Source organism: Accipiter gentilis, chromosome 7, assembly GCF_929443795.1.
Source record: "Accipiter gentilis chromosome 7, bAccGen1.1, whole genome shotgun sequence".
In the NCBI taxonomy this organism is placed as follows: domain Eukaryota; kingdom Metazoa; phylum Chordata; class Aves; order Accipitriformes; family Accipitridae; genus Astur; species Astur gentilis.
The window spans coordinates 18,919,195-18,939,775 of NC_064886.1; the positions used below are offsets into that span (position 1 = coordinate 18,919,195).

The following is a 20,581-nucleotide window of genomic DNA, read 5'->3' on the forward strand; positions in this document are numbered from 1 at the left end:
CAGTTGAAAATATAGGCACACAGACTTCTATGCTAATTTGATCAGTGGGTAAGCAAACATCTTTTTTTTTTTTTAATTCTGCCGTAAAATTATCCAAAAAACCATTAAATTCAGAATACAGCAAGAATCTGCCAGGAGTCTCATGCAATAACAACGTTTTCCATTTCAGTGATGATTTTCCACTAACTAGTTTGTATGGCTTCTTAAGGAGGGTTCATGTCTATCTGTTTCAGTTTACTGGCACGCTGTAATGCACTCCTGATGGTGCAAGGAACAGAAGCCTTAGTCCTTCCTCTTTATTGCTATGGCAAAAAATCAAGACTTTGGGGGGATTCCCTTCGTTTCCTAGGCAATGCAAAACCTCTGCAGTGATGGATCTCACCTCCTGCTTAGCTACCAGCTGCCTGGGGCATGTGGTTGCTGGGATTTGCATGGTGGAGCTGGTGCCTGAGAGAGGACCTCGGAACAGTTTCACAAGAAGATGCCTGGCCACAGCTGTTGGCAAGCTGGTGGTCCTGCAGGTCTGTCAGCACTCAGCAGCAGCACAGACCTGTGCTACCGATTGCGAGTTTTGTGGCTGTGACAGTGAAGAAAACAGGGGTTTATATTCCTTTGATTTTTTTGCAGAAACCTCTATTACTATTACAGTTAGTTAGAGAAGAGTTGGATTGAAAATAAAGCAGAAAATCATAATCTCGAATGGATTTGTTATTGAAACATGTGCCCTGTGGACTAATTGCAAGTTAGTAATTTTGTGGTGCTCAACTGCTCTGAGTTCATCAGAAACTGTCATTTATAAAGCTCTTCCATTTTACTTAGGGTAACTTGCCTTAAAGAGAAAAATAGCAGGAAACCCACACAAACAATTGGAAATGATGCAAAAACTAGGACATTGTAAAAGAATATTTACATAAAGTTTTGGTTTTGTGCATGTCAGTTTAAGGTACATCCTTTGGGGTATGGTTTATAGAGAGGTGCATTAAAAACTAAACACGTGTAGCTCCCATTAACCCTAATACAAGCTCTAATTCTGACTTCCTGTGTGCTTAAGGTTATCTTAATGCAATTTGATTTGATATTTAATTGCAGTAATTTAATTAATGGTTCTGTAAATAAAAAGGCTAAGTTGTGCCCTCCTACACACACAGATATGCACAGCAAGCAGCTCTAGTGGCTCCTGTGAGACTTAAATTTATGTGTCTTGGAGCAGAATTTAACCCTAAGGATGTATGATAAAATGCCCAGATCCCAGAATAACACTGTAATGGTGTTTGCATTGGAAATGTTATAGTATTAGTTCAAGCTTACAGGAGGAGAGTGGCATTTAAAAACCAAACCTACAGATTTCTCCCTAATACTTTTCGACAGGTCACAAAATTGCTTCCTTGTATAACAGGATTCTATTTAAAATAGTTTACAAAGACTTAGTTATTAATAAAACTGTTATAAATTGGATAACCTGCTATTAAAATTGTTACAGAATCTTGTTGGCCCAATGGGTTACTTACAAGCCAGAGCTTGTAGGTGTTTATAACCCTTCTATTGATGTGCCTGTAACCTTCTCTAACACATGCTACTCATGTCTGTTGCACACTTAAAATGCCTATTAAGTATTGATTAGTGTCCCTTATAAACCATTTATAAATAGAAGCATGTAATATAAATTGAACCTAAAATCATTAAGGCTACATGATGTGCAAGTTAATAGTAGCAATCTTGAAAAGTTAGGGAGTGCATGAATTAAGGGAATTGTATTCATAAACTATTTTCCTAGTACAAGATAGCAGAGCTCCCACACAAGTCAGGGATTTCCCATAGCATCTACTGAAGATTTTGCTCTTTTTAAAGATCTATTTATAAACAAGAGGTGACATAATGCAACTTCAGATCTACCAGGTAAGCTGAATTCTTTTTCCGTGTTTTTTAGGATAAAGTAGAGCTATGTAGACTACGGCTCCAAATATTTATGCAGAGGAGGAGGAGGAGCATCATGTATTCACATTTGGAAGCGAGGTCCATGTTCCCTGGTGTTGCTGCTGTGAAATGCATAGGTATTCTGCTGATGTTAATTCTACCATATTCTCTATATAATAAATCACAGACAGCTCTTTCTAAATCAGCCCCTAAACTGAACCGAATTCAGCTTAAGTAGAGTCCCACTTCAGCATAATTGCTGGCTATTAAGCTTGGAAGTAAATCACATTTATGTCCCTTCAAATCCATACCTGGTATAAGTGAAATCTGAGTAAGACCCTTTGCCTGAATTTGCCTTGCCCTGAGTTTGCATTGCCATTTAACTTAGCATTATTGCAAATACCCCTAACATGTACTTTAAAAGTAGGTTTTATTTTGGAAATGGCACTTGACCCCTAAGGCTAGACCAGAGTTGTGTGTTCCATCATTCTGTTGTGATTAACAGGATACTTAGATTGGCAAGAGACAACTCTGGTCCAAAGTCTGATGTACTCTGAAAACCTACAAAACAGTGTGGGAATGACAAGTACAAACCCCTCAGGCAATAACGGCAATCAGCAGGCCTTTTTGTTATGCAAAGAAAAAAAAAATCAGATAGATGGAAACAACAATAAACCAACAAAGATTCAAAGTGCTTTCTTTCAAAACATATCTTGCAATTTCCAGCTGCCTCCCTTCTTTGTCACATCCCACTTCTCAGATAAACAGCAGAATCGGTCAGACTCTTATTTTGTCTTTGCAGTTTTCAGTCATTACTCAGTGTCTGTACCTGATCCCCATCTCTTAAAAGCCCAACAATTAAGTGAATTCCAAAGAGGATTACAATTGAAAATCAGAGGGTATAAATGTGATTTAGCATGGAGTGCTGAGCATGACAAATCATTTTTGTGCCTAGGCCTTACTTGTTCTGAAATGAGTTTCATTGAGAAACACAGAATAGATTGAGCCGCGTTCCACTGCAAGCGTCAGGTGCAGCCATGCAACTCCTGCAGATCGGCTCTTGCAAGTCTTACTGAGGCTATAATACCTTTCCTTAAGAGCAAAGTGCCGCCGTTTTTGTCAGCTGCTTAGTCTTGGAGGAAATACAGAGACATGTATGCACAAACCAGCCTCCCAGGTTATTTCCTTCTCTTTGGAAAAGCTTGACTGAAAGCATTGCTTTGTAGAAGGAAAGCACAAGGACACGGGGAGGTGGACTCAGGATTCCTTATTTATGTGGCTAGAAGAGACAGGAGATCTTGATGCAAAAAGTTTCCAAAATGTGTGGTCCAAGTGTACAACGGAAGGGAAAAAGTTCCGTGAATGTTTTCCTGCTGTGAGTTACTCTGTGAGAAGTTTGTCTTAGGCTTTCACTGCTATAGAAGCTGGCTAGTGTTTCATTGATAAATGAAGAAATCTCTCACATCAGAGAAGAATATTAATAGTATGCTCATGTGTATTTGCATGTGTCTGTGTATTGAGTTGCCTTGGAAACAAGGGGAGAAAGCGCCATGAACTGGAACATGGTTTCCATTTAAGGAACAGTTGTGCTATTGTAAAACTACATACAAAAATAATCAAATTCATTCATCCATTCTGTAAGCATCTTGCTACAGATAGCAGCGTGCAGTGTGACTATGTGAATCCCATGCAAAGATGACAGAAAGCCACTTGACTTTGGTTTTGAGCATATTGTTGAACAAATGAGCTGACATTGGTGAAGTTGCTAACAATGTGGAAAAAAAATGTATGCAAATTATAAAAAATTTTGGCAATGCTCCAGGTGTACATTAAAGTTACTAAGATACAAAATAGACCTAGAGTATTCTCATTGCAAAACAAAGCAGACAATTTTACCTTACATGTAAGAACAGTTGTTTCAGCATATTGGCCTCAAAGACAGTATGTTGAAACAGCTGTCCAAGTGTTTTGGAGGTTAATCTACTCAATTAATCATTGTGGGTTTTTTTTTTCAATTTATAACGGTGTTCGTACCATTCCTTGTGGGCATGTGAACAAAATACAAAATAGAAAGTTTCAGTCACCAGTGAAATGCATATCAGAAAACTGTGTGAGAAGAAAACCTGTCTTCATACTGACACTGGGTCTTGGAGAGATAAATGTTGTCAATACAGACACTGATCTCAGCAGCCAAATTATGGTGGTTTTTTAAACATAAATTTCAGGGGAGAATCAGTAGCAAGATTGGTCAGTAAGACACAAAAAGCCCAGACTATTGCTTGAAGTTCTGTGAAATAAGTGAATAAGGACATTCTCTGTTGGCTGGTGTTTCCAAGTCATCTAGGAGCTTCCACCTCAAGTAACCTGCAAGCTGCAATTTCATGTGGTCTAAACCAAAACTCTTAGCCTGGAAGTGCAAAACAGCTAAACTATTTTGGTCTTTGTCAGTGTGGAGATTGCACAGCAACCTGAGCTGTCTCGCTCTGGTGCATTTGGACGTGTGATGCCCAAGATCAGGTGCAGAGCAGCACAGTGCTTTCCTCATTGCCCATGCAAGAGCCCCGTGGAGTGGCTGGAACTTGTGCCTCAGCCCCCTTCATGCGGTGCTGCAGAGGTGAGAATGAGAGAGATGCCCTACAATTAACACAGGTGTGGTTGTTGCAACTGTCAAAAATAATGTTCAGTGAGACTTTGCTGTGGGGAGAGCTGTGTTCTCAGGTGTGTTGTGCTCTGAAAATAATGCTCACTAAAAGGCTACTGCTCCCACCTCATCTGAATTCATTTTGCAACATTTTATGAATGAAATCCTAGAACCTAGCACATTTTCTGCATATTCACTGCCATCAAATTGCAGACAGCCAGTGTCAGAAAAATCCTCTGGCAATCTATTTGACCAGAAATAAATAAAATCTAAACATAATTTCCAAACTTTCTAAATATCACCACACATGTAAAAATAGCAAAATCTTTATATATCATATCCCAGTCCTCCTTTCACATCAATGTTTTTTAATCAAATATAGGGTTTCTGGCTTGCTTTTCTTCAAGAGACCATGGAGAGCAAGTGGGAAGAGTTATCATAAAAGTTGGTGAAATACAGACTACAGCAGCAACGCACAGCTATGCTTAATGGCTTCTAAAGTCTTTTCCTCTGCACTAATTTTCCCAGATTCTGGGTTTATTTCCCTCTGGAGTGAATAGCAATGCATGTTGGAATGAGGCTTTTCAGAGTGAAACTCTGTTTATGAGATTCTTGGCCAAGAAAAGAGAAAAAAAACAAACCAAAACAAAAATGCTGCTGCAGAGGAGGAAGCTGCTGCAAGCCATGGCTGCCTGGAGACAGCACTGTCAGATGGCTGCCTTGTGAAATGCTTCTGCTTAATGTGTCTGAGGTTGATTCTGTCTCAGGCTGTTGCTGTTTCTCAGCCTCATCAGTGACACAGCCCAGCGCTACCTGGCCAGGAAACTTGCACATCATCTTCTCTTCCACTCCTGTCACAACTTGTCATTAGGAAGAAGCAAGGTTGCAGTTTTATTCTGGGTTGTTCTTTGTAATAGCTTTTGTCAGATTGCATTGGATATGCGTATCAGAGTTCAATTACAACACTACTGGGAGGAAAATCCAAAACTAAATCAACAAAAACTTGCACAATTGCCTTCATTAACAAAGAGGAAGAAAAACAGTATTAAAATGCTAGCTAATGCTGCATTTAAGAGAGTATAACCTTTGGGCAGTTAGTTAAATGTCAATGTCATTTAACAAAAAATGAAAAAGAAATAGAAAGGTATGTTTGATATAGTTGTGGTCCTGTGACTTTAGGAGTTGGGCATTGGTTGACCACTTTGGATCATTTTGGCCATGAAAAGAACAAATATCTGTCCTTCAAAACTAACCTGCAGTAAAGCAGTAGAATGTGGAGTGAAACTTTTGATCATCTTTTTCTGCTTTTTGTAACAAGGTGCCTTCTGGCAATAGTTCGTGGGTTTTTGGAAAATGATGAAGTTGTATCATAGCAAAGGAGCAAAGATGTATTGAAAAACAGGTTTTGTTTCAAGATCCAATTTATCTGTTTTCAGATCATTCCTGTTGCCTAGAAAGTTTGAAAATTCAGTACTGTAAATGAGATACTTCACTCACCATGTTCTCAGTAATTTCTTCATGGGGACTTCCTTGTTCCCAGACCCAGGTTCAGCTTTTGTAGGTGAATACTCTCAGCTAGGTTTTGCATTCGTACCTTCATGGACTGGATTTAAACATAAACACGGTTCAACTGTGACATGACCATTGATTTTATTCCAAAAATGTTGTCCATCAAAAACCTGAAAAGAGCATGTTGAGGCTGTGCTGAGACAGTGTGGGAAGTGGTGCGGTGCTGGGAGATGTTCCACCTCTGCGTCCTCAGCTCACCGCAAGGTCACAACACATGCAGAGCTGAACTTGCTTTGCTATGTCACTGTTTTGTATTCTTATGAAGTAGATGTAAAGTATTAGTGGTCTTTGAATGAAAGAGTTTATAATTGGATTTATGTAAGACCCTCCGTTTTCGGGGGAAGACTTTGAAAACAAAATGTGGGAAGTACTGGCCCACATCTGTGCCATGTGAGCGCATTTGAACCATCGAGGAAGTGAGATGTCATCAGGGAGGGAGAACGTGGCTGAATACTTCAAGGTGTAAGAAAAGACAGGAAAGAGCCAAAATTATAAGGAGAAGTGGAAGGTGAGGAGAGCTTGCTCTTTTCTGTGTGGTACTTGTATAGGGGTGCTTTCAACTGAATGCACTTTTGAGCTGGAATTCTATGTTACATTTATGAAGGCCTTTAGGTGCAACACTTTTTCCTTCTTGGTCAATCTTTTGCTAAAATGATGTGCCAAAATGCCAGAGAACCTTATCTTTTCTTAAGCTATGTCTTCTGTCAAAAGCATCTTCCCTTGCATTTGTCCATTTAGCAGGAGCAATGACTATGCAGCAAGAAGACCCCATCAGCTGCAGTACAAGAAGGAATATGGCATTAGACCTGGCCTTCTTCCCACCTTACAACAGTAAATAATTTGAAAATGGTACTGCAAAAGAAGAAATACATGTATTATAATTTGGAAATCTGCCCATTGTTAGAGGAAAAGTAAAGAATGAATGGTTAACAGCCAATTTTAAGGAAGATAAATTTCCTTAATGGAGGTGAATAGCAAATATTCATCCTATTTGAACAGTCTAGTAGTGGTGATCTAATTTCTCTTCGCAACTGAGTCAGGGTCTGTAATTGTGTGTCTTGCATTAAGTAAAATGGCAGCAAATGGGAAAGGTTTTCCTCCACTGAGATAGTTCTTGTAGATGAGTTCTTCAACACGAACTGGGTAATTCTCCTTTTCCTCTCTATCTGTACCTAGTTTATCTTTCTGGAAGATCAGTATTTTTTCCATTACACATAATGTAACAGGTTCTAAAGAAATAGATTGTAAAGTTTGAATTTGAATAATGTCTTAATGACTTCTAAAGGCTAATTATGGAGATAATACTTTGGAAGCAAAGATAGAAGTCTTTTTTCATTTTCCTTCTGTCCTTCAATGTCTTTTGCTGAGATGGAAAACCAAGTCAGCCACTACTTCATATAGTTTACAAATAATTTTAAACTAAAAGTTTTAAAACCATGTTGCAGTCCCCTGCTTGGACTGAGTTTGGTGCTGAGGGGTAAGGACAAGGAACCATTGTTAAAATTCTTTATCAAAGAAACATGCTGTGATTTTGATACATACTTGCTTCCATAGACTAATAAATGGAAGACCTTTGTCTGTTTACAGAATGCTTCTATTGAAAACCAATAATACTGTCACTTTCTATTTCTATTCCTGAGAAACATTAATGTCATCCCCCTTGTCTGCTATTGTCTTGCCCCATTTCCAACCACCTGTGAGATGACATTGGAAGCCCTCTTAAAATGGAACGTTTTGCAATAGCTTCATATTAAGAGGTACTCTGATTTTTCTCTTAAGTGCATTCAGCTGTCTGTGGCATTAGAGTATATGCTAATATGCCATTATCATTTTCCATTTAAGAAGGGTGACAAGTAATACAGTATTTCTTCCTTTCCTTGCATCTGTTACTGGTTGCTTTATTTGTAGCCCTCTATATTTCTTTACAGTCACTGATACTTGTTTTGCTGCACAGCTGAATTTCAGTTAACCAACCAATAAATTAACTGTTTGAGATGTCGCATGCTCAGCATTTACTTGTTATGCAAAAAGGCCATTTAATAGGAAAGATGTGGGAATTGGTATTTAAACTGTACTGAACCAACAGCCTGAAGACAGCAAGTTCGAGCGTAGGCTCTCAGAAAAAGCATGGACCTAGGACATTGGGTATATGGACTCAGTTTCTTGATTTGTCACTGGCCTGGTGGGATTTCTTCTGCCTCAGTTATTTTAACTGTATAATGAAGATCACCATCCTGTTGTCCTTGGCAGAGCTGAGAACTGGTTTTGCAGTACTGGGAAAGACAAGATACTATAAGGAGTAATTCAAATAAATCATTCAATATGTAATTTTTAGAACAGATGAAAGAGAGACAGGGGGGGAAAGATGAAAAATTAAATAGTTTGATCCTGATTTCACAGGACTTTTGCATTTGTGTAACTTCATGGTCTTTATTATAATTACTTCCTCTTGAACCAGTCTAGCCGAGAGCAGAATCCAGTCAGACTTTTTTTGCTCATAGGTTCTTAAAACATTCTTTAGTTTGAGCAACTGTGTCTACTAAAAGCTGATGGACTCTGGAAAAATACTGATGTTCTGAAAGCACTGGCTCAGCTTTTGAAACACAGATGATATTCTCCTAGTCTGCAGGAAATAAATACACTGCACCAAGAGTTCACTGAGAAATTCAATCATGAAAACAAAAATGGGATTTCATTCTGAACTTGAATAAAAAAGAGGTTGTTCTTTATAAAAGTTGAGCAAAAAAAAGAAATAAGCAGACATAGGGGCATGTCAGAACAAGGCAGTGCTTCTGAACAGGTACAAGGTGAACAGACTGAAAAATTAAAATGAAGAACAAAATTCAAGCCAAGAAGAAGCAGAGGAAGGAAGAAAAAAACCCCTCAAGTAGTCCTTAGATCAGTCAGAAGACTCTCAAAACCTCACCTCAAATAAATCAATATTCTTATTTGAAAAAAACAGAATTTTTAATTTTAGCTTTTTTCAAAAGAAAATATTCTCAAAGGTGTCTTTTTTATGCTTTTTGATTTTTGTCAAGAAACTTTTTTTTTCTCCTTGTCAAAAAAGTTTCCAGGCAGTTCTAAACACAGGCAGGAGACATCTGTAGTGTTTAAGTAGAAAGTAAATGTTGAAGACTTGAAAGGCAACACTTTATTCAAGTGGATGAGCAATATTCAGTTGATGGATGCTCCCAAAATCAGTGAATAAAACACCAGAAAACTCTGGTGTGCAAGGATAGTAAAGGCTGATACCTGGACTGGCTACAGATGTGTTCTCCTGCTTTTAATTTTCACTGCATCAAATACAGTAGTAGGCAGCTTTATGAAGTAAAGTAGATAAAAGGCATGGTTGTATCATCTGTGAAGTCCATGTCACTGTAGGAAACATGTAGTGGTGTAAAAATTGTTAGGAGTGAAGGCGCTAACAGTAATATACAGGTACTGATTGTTTATAATTTTGAAAGTGGGAAGGGATAGAGTTTCTCTCCCCTAATTCTAGACATCAAGTCTAAGCTAGACATCTGAGCCCTTTAGTAGGCAATGGAGAGAGATAAAAATTCCAAAGTGTCACTTACGCTGTCCTAAGACATGTGCCTAAGACAGGAACTGCCAGAGAATGAATGACTTGCCGCAGGCGCTTTGGGGGAGAATGGCCTTTCCGAGGGAGAGCAGACAGTGGGAAACAGTCTGCTTCCAAAGTGTTTGCTGTCTGAAAAGCCAGTCCTGCTGCAGTGTGTGTGTATGCTTTACATCTGAGAGCAGTCGAATGCAAGCCCATGGAATCACTTAAATAGGTAAAATAAGTAAGTACAGCAGTCTGGTCCTGACAGGTAAGACAAACCATCTTCACGACAAAAACAAACCCAACTTCTTTGGTTAAGGCATGGGTCTCTCCTGTCAGATCCATGTTTTTCGGAAAATGACGCCCTCCTTTTGCAGGATGATGAATGTGAGCATCTAGTAGATCTCTATTCCATTTTAAAATCCATAATGCGCTTCTCAAATAGAGTTAATAAGTATATGCATCTAGCTTTGTCCAGAAAATACAGTTCTTTATTACATTTACTTGGTACGTTATGAGCTCTGGACTTACACCAGTGTTTGAGCTATGCTGAGGGAGAAGATAAAAAATCCAGTTCTTCTGAACCCCCTGTCTAGCGAATGCTAGACAACTGTCTTCTATCAGGGGATTTCAGAAGACTTTGCATGATGTCACAGTCGCTTTCCAATATATCTTTTTCTGCTCATAAATAGGTATTCTGAAGCAGTAGCCACTCTGTGAATGGCTTAATGAAGCAAGTCACTGTGTCTGAAGCAGGAATAGAACCCCACACTCCCTCCGTGAGAGGATGCTCCTGCAGGATGTTGGGAAGTCATGTAGACATGCTTTAATTAATTTGTGCATTCTTCTATAGCATTAAACAGCTGTTATTACAGAAGGACATGGATTTCTGCCCAGGTAGCACTCATGGTAGAAGATGAGCACACAGATTGCGGCAGTAAACTCATGTGATACGCAACCTTATGTTTCAATGTCTGTAGTTTTGCACTTGTGAAACTGAAGCCTTTTCAAGCCAGTGAGTTGCCAGCTCTCCTATTGTACCGGTGGCATAGAACTTCCTCCAGAAAACTCTCCTTCCAGCCCACTCCGAAAGAAATTGTGATGACTAGGAAAGCAATTGGAGAAGTGTCTGAAAGAAATTCTTCAAAATGGCCATCCGCAATGTTGTTAAATATTATTAAGCTTGTGGGACAAAGATACGGAGTTAGAAAATTGTATCTTTGACTACTGTTGGTACTCAAGTGAATCCAACAGTTATGTTCCATAAACTAGGCAAAGCATGGCCTCCCTAGATTTTTCTGTGGAAAAAGCAATGCCTTTGAGGAGTGTTTATATTGTTATTTCATGGCCATTTGAAAACAATCATTACTGTATCAGTTTGTACTGAGGCTCATGTCATTGCTCTTGAGTAGACAGCTCTACCTGTTTTGTATCCTCTTGAATTCAGGGTGATATTGTTTGATTTCAGTTGGAGGTGACACACAATTTTATTAAGTCAGAACATGATCATGTTTTTCTGGAATAAAAAGGGAAAAACCCAACATCTTTAAATGAACTGTGAATTTCTAAATATGCTTGAAAATGGTTACCAATCACTATTGAAAAGAACTGGTACAAGTCTGTCAGATGAATGCTGAGGTACTATACAGATCTCTAAATATACTACATATTCCAGTGTGAATGACTGGCAGAGTTTACCATACTTTTAGGCTGACTTCAGGTCCTGTATTTCTTGGTGTACTAAAAGGTCCTGAAACATAAGCTGGGAGCTCCTGGTGTCTCTTCTCTGTGCAGACAACTAAAATCAGATGTGTGATAGTTGCTCTCCAGCTGTAAGAATTTCTCATTCCTTCTATCCCAGGTATGCACTTCAGAGCAATGGTGTCACGATGTTTAACACAGCAGGTTTGGAGAATACACTTTACTGGGACATAATGGGCTGAAGCAAAATAGCATGAGCACAGTTTCAGGAAAGGTCTTTTGCTCATGCAGAAGGCACTGGTACTTAGCTGAGACAGTGGAGACTGCCTGACAGGTTGCAATTACTTCTGCCAAGTGCACCAGGCTGTGTTCTGAACCTTTCCTTAATGGGGGCAGATCTGTTCTGAGTTATAAAAAATAAAATAAAACTGCCTCAGGTCATAGATATGACAGTATCTGTGCTTCTAATCAGGTTTCACCTTCAGCAGCAGGTTTTGCTTATTCATCCTACATAAACCTCAAAATGAGCTGAATTTCCTTCATAAAAAAACATGGAAATGGAATAAATCTCAGCTTTAGTTTCCACGAACTCCAAGACAGAATTACCACTCTGGCTGATCGTGTGTGCCAGGTACACTCTGCTAAGATAAGAGCTTCCTTCAGCATATCTGCGGCAAAAAGACAAGTTATGAAATAAGATTCCACTTTGGAGTCTCTGTATCATGCTTTTTTGTGCTATAGCAAATTGTTTTTGGAGCACATGCTAATATACATCTAGAATAATATTCAGTTAGGCTAACAGTTGCTGCTTACATTGTTCTGTAAGAATTGGTGATTAAGAACCTCTCTGTATGGTTCAATCTACATTAATTAAGTTCTCCTGTAGAATATATGCACCTGCCTTTTCCTCCTTTGGGATCCCAATATGAAGTAGAGCTATTATGCAGGTAAACAAAGGAGATAAAGGATGGCCTTTGACACGATAGCCTGCAGTATTTGTGATTTGCCATCTGTCATAACTGATCACTCCTAATAATGATATGCTGGATAAGAAGCTGAAATGAGGAAACAGCCGCAGACAGAGGAAGGTTGGAGGGAAGTGGGAATAACCTAGGAACACGCGTGCTTGTCAGGGCAGGAGGACTCGTATGTGGTTACAATTTAGGCCTCGCTCTGACTCCTGAAAACTTGGTAAAGTTGATTCCACAAGTGGCTGCACTGAAGTGATGTTTGCAGAGTAAGGAATTAGCCACTGTTCGGCCCTTTATTAGGACTTGTAATATAACTCCTTTCACATGCGCAGCCTCTGCAGACTTGAGGCAAGTCCTGGGCAGGCAGGATTGCCCGTTCAGCCCACAAATAACAACCGATCAGCCATCTGCCAAAGCAGCTAGCAGCACTCCTGCTAGCATTACTGTGGGGTCTGGCTCCCTGGCATGAAGTGGACTGACTTTGTGAATGTAGGGAGGAAAAAGGGTCAAAGAACAATATGAACTCTTTGCAAGATTGTTTATGTTTTCTAATGTTTCATAAACACGTAATCTCTGTTGTTCATTCTCACCATTGGGTGGCAAAATGGTATATCTTACCTGATATAATGGTGGAAAATATAAATAGCTTTCTAGCAACCAGGCTTCATTAATATGTATTGGACACCTAAAATGATATTCAGCTAGGAGGGGGAAAAATTGCTTTGGATTATAATAATTTCAGCAAAGCATCTAATTTATATATTAAGCTTGCTTAATGGACTTATATTGCCTTGCTCTTTGATCTGAAGAAAAAGGTGGTGAATAATTTATCAAATAAAAAAACCTCCCCTAACCAAGCCCACACGTCACAATCTGCCCTATAATTTACATTTTTTAAGAGATGCTGTTTCCAGGCAGGAGAACTGGTTCCTAAAGATTCTTTCTAATATTACAAATGTATTTTTGCAAGGTACACTCTGGGGAAAAAAATAATAATGAAGGAATGCAATTCTGCAGACAAATGGTTCAGCTCTATGCCTTCTTCACTAAAGACAGTCATTTCAACTAAATGCCAAAAGGTATTTAGCTGTAGCATTTGTCAGTGGAACAGGGTTGGCTTTAGGTTTCCCTCTTGATTTACAATTGAGTGTTTATTGGGTTTACTGTACTGTAGCATGTTTTGTTAACCTCTAAAAAACCACATCCAGCTTGTGCATTCATCACAAGGATGATATCTGTCACAGTAAACTGAGTCGGCGTGGGGCCTTGGGCCGTGCCAGACTTCGTGGAAAGGATGCTGGCTGCTCCTGGAGGGGCAGGAAAGGTGCACTGGCGGCTTTGAGCTGGGGTCTAGGTAACCTGTGTCCAGCTCCTGGCTCCTGAGATGCTTTCTTGTGAGATGCATTATCTATTTTTCCATGTCTTTATTTTTCAGCCAGAAGAGGGGGGAAAACTGTGTCATGTTGGCTCACAGTAGCTGGGTGAGCTGTTGTAGGGTCACATGCCTGAGGAGGATTTAGGTTGGTGTGGTGTTGTTTAGAGCCTAATTATTGGGAACTTTATGCCTGGAGTTCCTCAATTGGTTCGTGTCTACCTATTGCAGTCATTCCTCAGTAATCCCTGCTTCTGGTCACGTACATAGGTAACAGCAGTGTTGGTAATCACAGCACTATCATGACTCTTGACACGTCTCCCATTCACGTTTCCCCCCATTTGTCCAAAGCAATAAGTTGTCAAACATTTACTATGGCTGTGCGCAGGGTTTATTCATATTTAAATAAAGCCATTATCCTGGCCTTGAGTTTCGGTAGTTTTCTGCTCTTCCTCTTGAGTATTTCTCTCCGTAGTGCCATCTAATCAGCTTTAGGTTTTAATTAAACAGCTGTCATTTGCTTCCTAGTTCTGTTGCGACCTGATGTTGTATTAAATTTTAATTTAGCCTAGGCTGGATAAGAAGTAGATTCCTTCAGACAACAAAGAAATGCTATTAGCAGGTTACAGTTGTAATTAAGAAGAGCTCTGCTGAAGTGCTAATGCATTCAGGTACAGAGAAGGAGCTGGAGATAAACATGCACATAATTATTATTCAGGGATAGAGCCTGCAATATGAATGTGTAGCTTCCACCCAGGCTGCTTGAATTGAAGGTTTTGGTCAAGATCTGGCAGCTGAAACACTCGACAAAAGAAATAGGAAGAGATTCCCAGTTTTTCACCTGGGACCTTGCAGTGTCAGCAGTTAGAGGTATGTGCTGGTGGTCGCTGGGTGTTATTCAGATGTTTCACTGATGGTGTGCCATGCAGGAGGACCTGCCCATGTAAATCAACATTATTACCCCTCTCTTCATTTCAGATGCTGCTAGTAATAACCAGCACAGGTATCTCAAATGCAGTAACACATTTTTTCTGCAGTAAACCCCACCATGGAAATATAAAACAAGGCCAACAGAATCTAGGTTAAATGCTATTACTTGTTGAAGATGCACTAAATAAAAAAAAAAAAGAAGTCCGTTTATAAATCTAATGGACAGTCAATTAGTTCAGTTCTGCCTTCATATTTCTTCCTCAGAAGAAATACATTTTTTCAGTCTATAAATAGCCAGCTCTTAAAAAGGTCTTTACACAGCCTGTTATACTTGTGTAACACTCAATCCAGGTATCAGGCATCTGAAATATTAATTTAGATAGTAGAATTGCTTACCAGTGAAATGTAGTTTTTGTGAAGCAGCATCAGCTAATTAGCACAGTGGTACCTGTATACGCTGGGAAGGAGGGAAGGTTCAGGACAGTGCTTGTGTCAGGAGTAGGATGAGCATATTTCAGAGCTCCCACAAATAGCAGGGTCTGGGGTGTCTCCTTTAAGACCTTTTCTCTCATGCTCATCTTCGCAGGGAGTTTACAAAAGGAATGCAAATGTCTTTATAAACTTTGCATTATCCTTCAGAGCATCGAAGTTTGACTTCAGCTTGGTAGCTAAGCAGCACTTAGTGTTAAAAGGAGACTAGAGGTTTTGTTTATGCTTTGTCACACATGAAGGTCAACACTAGGGTGATGAACAAACAGTGCAAAAACCAAAGGAGAAATTAGTTCAGGCCTGTTGAGAACCTGGTTCTAAGTCCACTGAAGTAAAAAGAAGCCTTTCATCTATGACTCAGCAGGGCTTTGGATCAGACCATAATTGCAGTGCTGCCTGCCCCTGACATGTAGGAGTTACATAGCTGTGCTAACAGAAAGTGGGTTTGGAAGTAGAATTAGTCACATGCTCGTAGTTTGTGACCTTGGCAAAAATACTGTTTCCCCTGATGCACTGAAAAAGACTGACTGTAGTTGAAGAATGGCTTAGAAATAGCATGCTGGCAAACTGCTTCTTGGGAGAGTTTTAACACAGGACCACCATGCCTTCATCATGTATCTGGCATATGTTTATATTGGATTGATGGCTTAGGATTTATGGGATATTTGCAGCTGTTTTGGTGAAATCTAACTGTCTCTTCGCTGACATACAAAGACAAAGGGACAAAGCACCCTCAGCTTCTCTTTTTCTGTCTTATACAACCTCAACCTCTTTTCACCTGAGGTGCATCTGATTGTTTTCTTTCACCTAACAGTGCATTTTCTTCTTAGTTTTGTTCAAAGCTCAGTCTTCGTAAAGGTTTTACAGTTGTTCTTTCACACTTCCACTTTTGTCACATACTTCTGTCTTTCCCAGTGTCCCTCCCTCATGGATGGCAGCTGGTTATAAATGAGCCCATTCAGCATAAACAAAAACTAGACAGTCATTTACTGTGTAAAACATCTGGTTTGTGCCTTGCAGAGAACAGAACAAAGGCAGTATATTTATTTCATGAGGTATTATTCAGAAAAGCATCTCTATTCATGACAACACTTAAATGCATGCTTAAATCACATTGAAATCTAAGTGTCAAGTTGAGCACATACTTTTAGAGCTGTTCTGAACAGAAATGGACTCGAGTACATGCTTAAATGCTTTTCTGGAACATGACTGCCCATAAAGCTCTAGTAGACTATATTAGTTAGCTGGCACTAGTGTTATTAGTACTTCAACTCATTTAATTCAGGGTGCTTTTTGTAGAAGTTTCTGGATATTGATTAATAATACATCTTAGTTGCAAGTATTTATTGGTCTTCTCCAGCTGTCCTTAGCTTGTGGTCAATGCCCATTATTTTCTATCAATCCAGCTAGCAGACAGAAGCAAATGATAGTGAATATATCTCCCTATGCAAGCTGCCATCAAATTTTTCAGTAAAATCCATTTCTTCTTCCTCCAGTTCTAATAATGGAATTTAAAGTTAGATTAGTTTGAAGCAACTTTTTTTTTTTTCCAACTGGCAAGCAATTAGTTTTATGGAAGTTGAAAAATGAAAAGCGGATTGATTCAAAGCAGTATTTCCTATTGCAGGCTTTTTGAGAAGGCAAAACTGAATCTCCAGTCCTTGCTCTGCGTGCATGGCAATTCTGGGCCTGCAGTAAGCACTGCTTAAGGAGAGACAAGCTGCTCTGTAGGCCTTTGGAGGCTGTTCCCCTCCAGTCTGCATACCTGCTTACGCAAGGCAGGGACCTCTGTAGCAACTCATTTGGAGTAATTAATCAAACTGTAGCCATACTGAGACACAGAGGAAGGCTTTGTTAATGGAGTCATTAGAATGCCAGCACTCTGAATTCATCAGGATTAGAGATAAATGTGGTAAAACATCTCTAGGTGGGATTTTGACGGGGAAAGACTAAAAAAATTGTATATGGGTGGCATTTCTTAGTTTCTAATACCCTACCTCATCCATAGTTTTTCTCATCATGTATTTATGTCCCAAAAAGGGAAAATGGTCAGCTCACAACACTCTTAGCTGGAACAGTAAGGAAGAAATGCTGTTATTGTAATGCTTGATAATCACTTCCCAAATCACTGGCATGATTTGGGGCAAAGGGGTGGGAAGAGTCGCTGACACCCTCTGGAGATCATACCTGAATAGCACTGTGGTTCTGCCAAGCTGCAGATGTGCCTTCGCACGTAACTGCGTTACAGATTTCATTGCCACAGCAGCCAAACCTGTAAATGGGCTCAAAAAGAGTAAACCCATGTTTGTCAAAACCAGAACTTGATGGTCCAGATGCAACTTTTGGCTTAGAAAATTGTTAAACCATTGACTGCAGGGAGCTCAAAGGGTATGTGCAAGGAAGGATCGCTCCTCTGCTCCTGCCCCTGTCAGAGGCAGCGTTTTGGTTCATCGCGCTGACCCCTGCGACACTCTAATGGTTTTGTGCTTCCGTAACGCCCATCCTTTGTTTGTGTGTGTGTGCATACAGGACACGGAAGTCCTTAACACGGCCATTCTGACGGGCAAAACGGTGTCTGTTCCAGTCAAGGTTGTTGCTGTGCAGGAGGATGGGTCTGTGGTCGATGTTTCAGACTCCGCTGAGTGCAGATCAGCTGATGAAGACGTCATAAAGGTAAGGCACCCACATGAGGTGGAGAACGGAGTTTTCACCCTTTTCTCCTCCACCACCACCATATTGAGACCTAGCCCACATTCGGGACTTTACATCAACCAGTTGTTTTACAGTCATGGATGTTTCTGTGGCGGTGGGTTGTTTCCACTGTGTGATGAGGAGAGTGATCTCCAGAGGTTATGCAGGGTTAGCATGTTTCCATAGACTGATGCAGAGCCATTTTTGCCTGGTGTGTTCCATATGGGAAAGAGGGCCAGGGATGCTGAAAGAGCAGTCCTAGTCTTTCTTCTCTGGCCAGCCAGTGCTGATGAGGAAGAACTTGTTGTCTGATACATCACACTTGGGAAAAGTCAGCTCCCCACCCAGGGAACTTTGTTCTTGTGTGCCTTTTCTGCATCCATTATTTAACAGTAATAATGCAGTATGTTGTTACCGTGTACAGCAAGGTTTCCTACATGCTTCTCACTGCATCACCTGCTTTCCAGTCAGGAATTTCTTATAAGTAAAGACACTAAACTGTACCAAAAGCTGGAGGAGCATGGCAGAGAGTAGGAAATAACAACCATATGGCAAAAATTCTTAAAGTGAGAGCTGGGAGTTTATAACAACGTTGTGGTTTGGGGTTTTTTGTTGTTTTTTGTTTGGTTGGTTTTTTAAATAATATGTTCAACTGGCTTTCCCTCTGACATTGAGATGAAAATAGCATTAATATGACTTTATCAAGACACTGACTGCATGACTTCTGTCACCATTGCATGGCTTTCAGCTTTTAGCTGATTATTATTTTTAGGCATAAAAGAAGTCCTTTTGAGTAACTTTTAATAGGTTTAGTTGATTTATCATGTGGTTTGGGGGTGATTTTTTTTCTTGATTTAAATGAACCTAAGAATTGACTACAGTGGATTCTGTATAGGGCTGGGTTTTTTTAATATTATTTATGAGTTTCTTAAGGTAGTCCTAGAAAGATAGTTTCTTTGTTTCAATTCGAGGAAAGTGCAGTATATTATATATAAATACTATAAAAATAGAGTAGTATAGTAATCCTGTAACCTGTAGATCTATGATAAACTCTCTCTGTAGCTTTCAAGGAGCAAGTTCCTCCCCATATTCTAGCTATCAGTTGTGTCATAGAATCACAGAATGGTTTGGGTTGGAAGGGACCTTAAAGATCACCTAGTTCCACCCCCCCTGCCATGGGCAGGGACACCTTCCACTAGACCTGGTTGCTCAAAGCCCCATCCAACCTGCCAGGGATGGGGCATCCACAACTTCTCTGGGCAACCTGCTCCAGTGCCTCGCCACCCTCACAGTGAAGAATTTCTTCCTTACGTCTAATCTAAATCTACCCTCTTTCAGTTTAAAGCCATTACCCCTTGTCCTCCCACAACATGCCCTTGTAAAAGCCCCTCTCTGGCTTTCTTGTAGGCCCCCTTTAGGTACTGGCAGGCTGCTGTAAGGTCTTCCCGGAGCCTTCTCTTCTCCAGGCTGAACAACCCCAACTGTCTCAGCCTGTCTTCGTAGGAGAGGTGCTCCAGCCCCCTGATCATCTTGGTGGCCCTCCTCTGGACTTGCTCCAACCGATCCATGTGCTTCTTGTGTTGGGGGCCCCAGAGCTGAATGCAGTGCTCCAGGTGGGGTCATGTGTGAATGTATTCCAGACCTGAGCACTTTAATTTCTCTTCAGATTGCATTTGAAACCCACATCCTATACCTGTGTAGTTTTAACCTATTATTACAACCTCTTTGTAGATGAGACTGCAAAGGTCCTAACAGATAGCTTGTACTTTGTCAGATAAATTTTTATGTTCTTTATCTGCCTAAAGAATTGCACAGAGCAAAGCTATTTATTTTGAAGATGATATGCTGGAACAAAAAATTCACCTTTTGACAACTCTGAATAAGCTTGTTACCAATTTTGGAGATAAATTACATTTTCTAAAACAAACAAAATTTCATTACATTTTAGGGCCAACAACAATTATTTATCTCCATTTAACATGAAGGCAAGTAATTCATAAATAAGATTCAAATTATTGGGCAGAGGCATGTGTGCCATTGTATCCTTAGAGAAGTTGATAGCGTAGGGCTTAGTTATACAATAAATATAACTTTTCATACCTCAAAGCATTTTGCAAAGGACATGAGTGTAATATTCCCTTTTCATGAAAGCGACTATTCCAATGTTTAGACTCAGCCAGTGATAGAATAGGTCTCTTGAGTCTCTAGCCTGTGATCTAGCGTCTATATTTTCCCTTATATATCAGATGAGAAAAGAAAAAAAATCACATTTTCTTTTTCTGGAAACCAAATTTCCTTGAGAGTCCTTACCAGAAGGAACATGAATGAGTATCTTTGTTTATGACTAACTTAATTGTCAAAGGAAAAGACTCTCCTGATAAATTTTGCTATTCTTTTTTTGCTGTGTGCCATATAGCTATTATCTGATTAGTGGCTATTATTTATCAGTTGATAAATACAAATAACAAATTGTTATTATTATAAATGCAAGCACCAAGTTATATATTATCAACATATTGCTGAGACTGTCTTTTCTTTGCACTTCAGAAAACCAGATCAAGAGCTAAAATACAATGTCTGTGGACCTTTGTTTCTATTAATTGAGTTTCTAGTATTTCTAGGACTTGCTGTAGTTTAGAGAATACTGGACTGAACTAGATAGGAAAAGGTCAGGAAAAAGACTCCTATTCCTTTTCCACTAATAAAATTAGTATCTGCAGTGTTAGAGAGACGTTGCATTC

The 20,581-nt window shown here is 39.7% G+C and overlaps 1 protein-coding gene across 1 annotated transcript in view; it reads left to right on the top strand.

Moving 5' to 3' along the window:
- Positions 1–20,581, top strand: part of TMEM132B (transmembrane protein 132B) — a 259,981-nt gene that overhangs the window by 196,783 nt on the left and 42,617 nt on the right. The window contains exon 5 of the mRNA XM_049806661.1: positions 17,679–17,822. Coding sequence (XP_049662618.1) covers positions 17,679–17,822 — 144 coding nt within the window. The remainder of the gene's footprint in view (positions 1–17,678; positions 17,823–20,581) is intronic.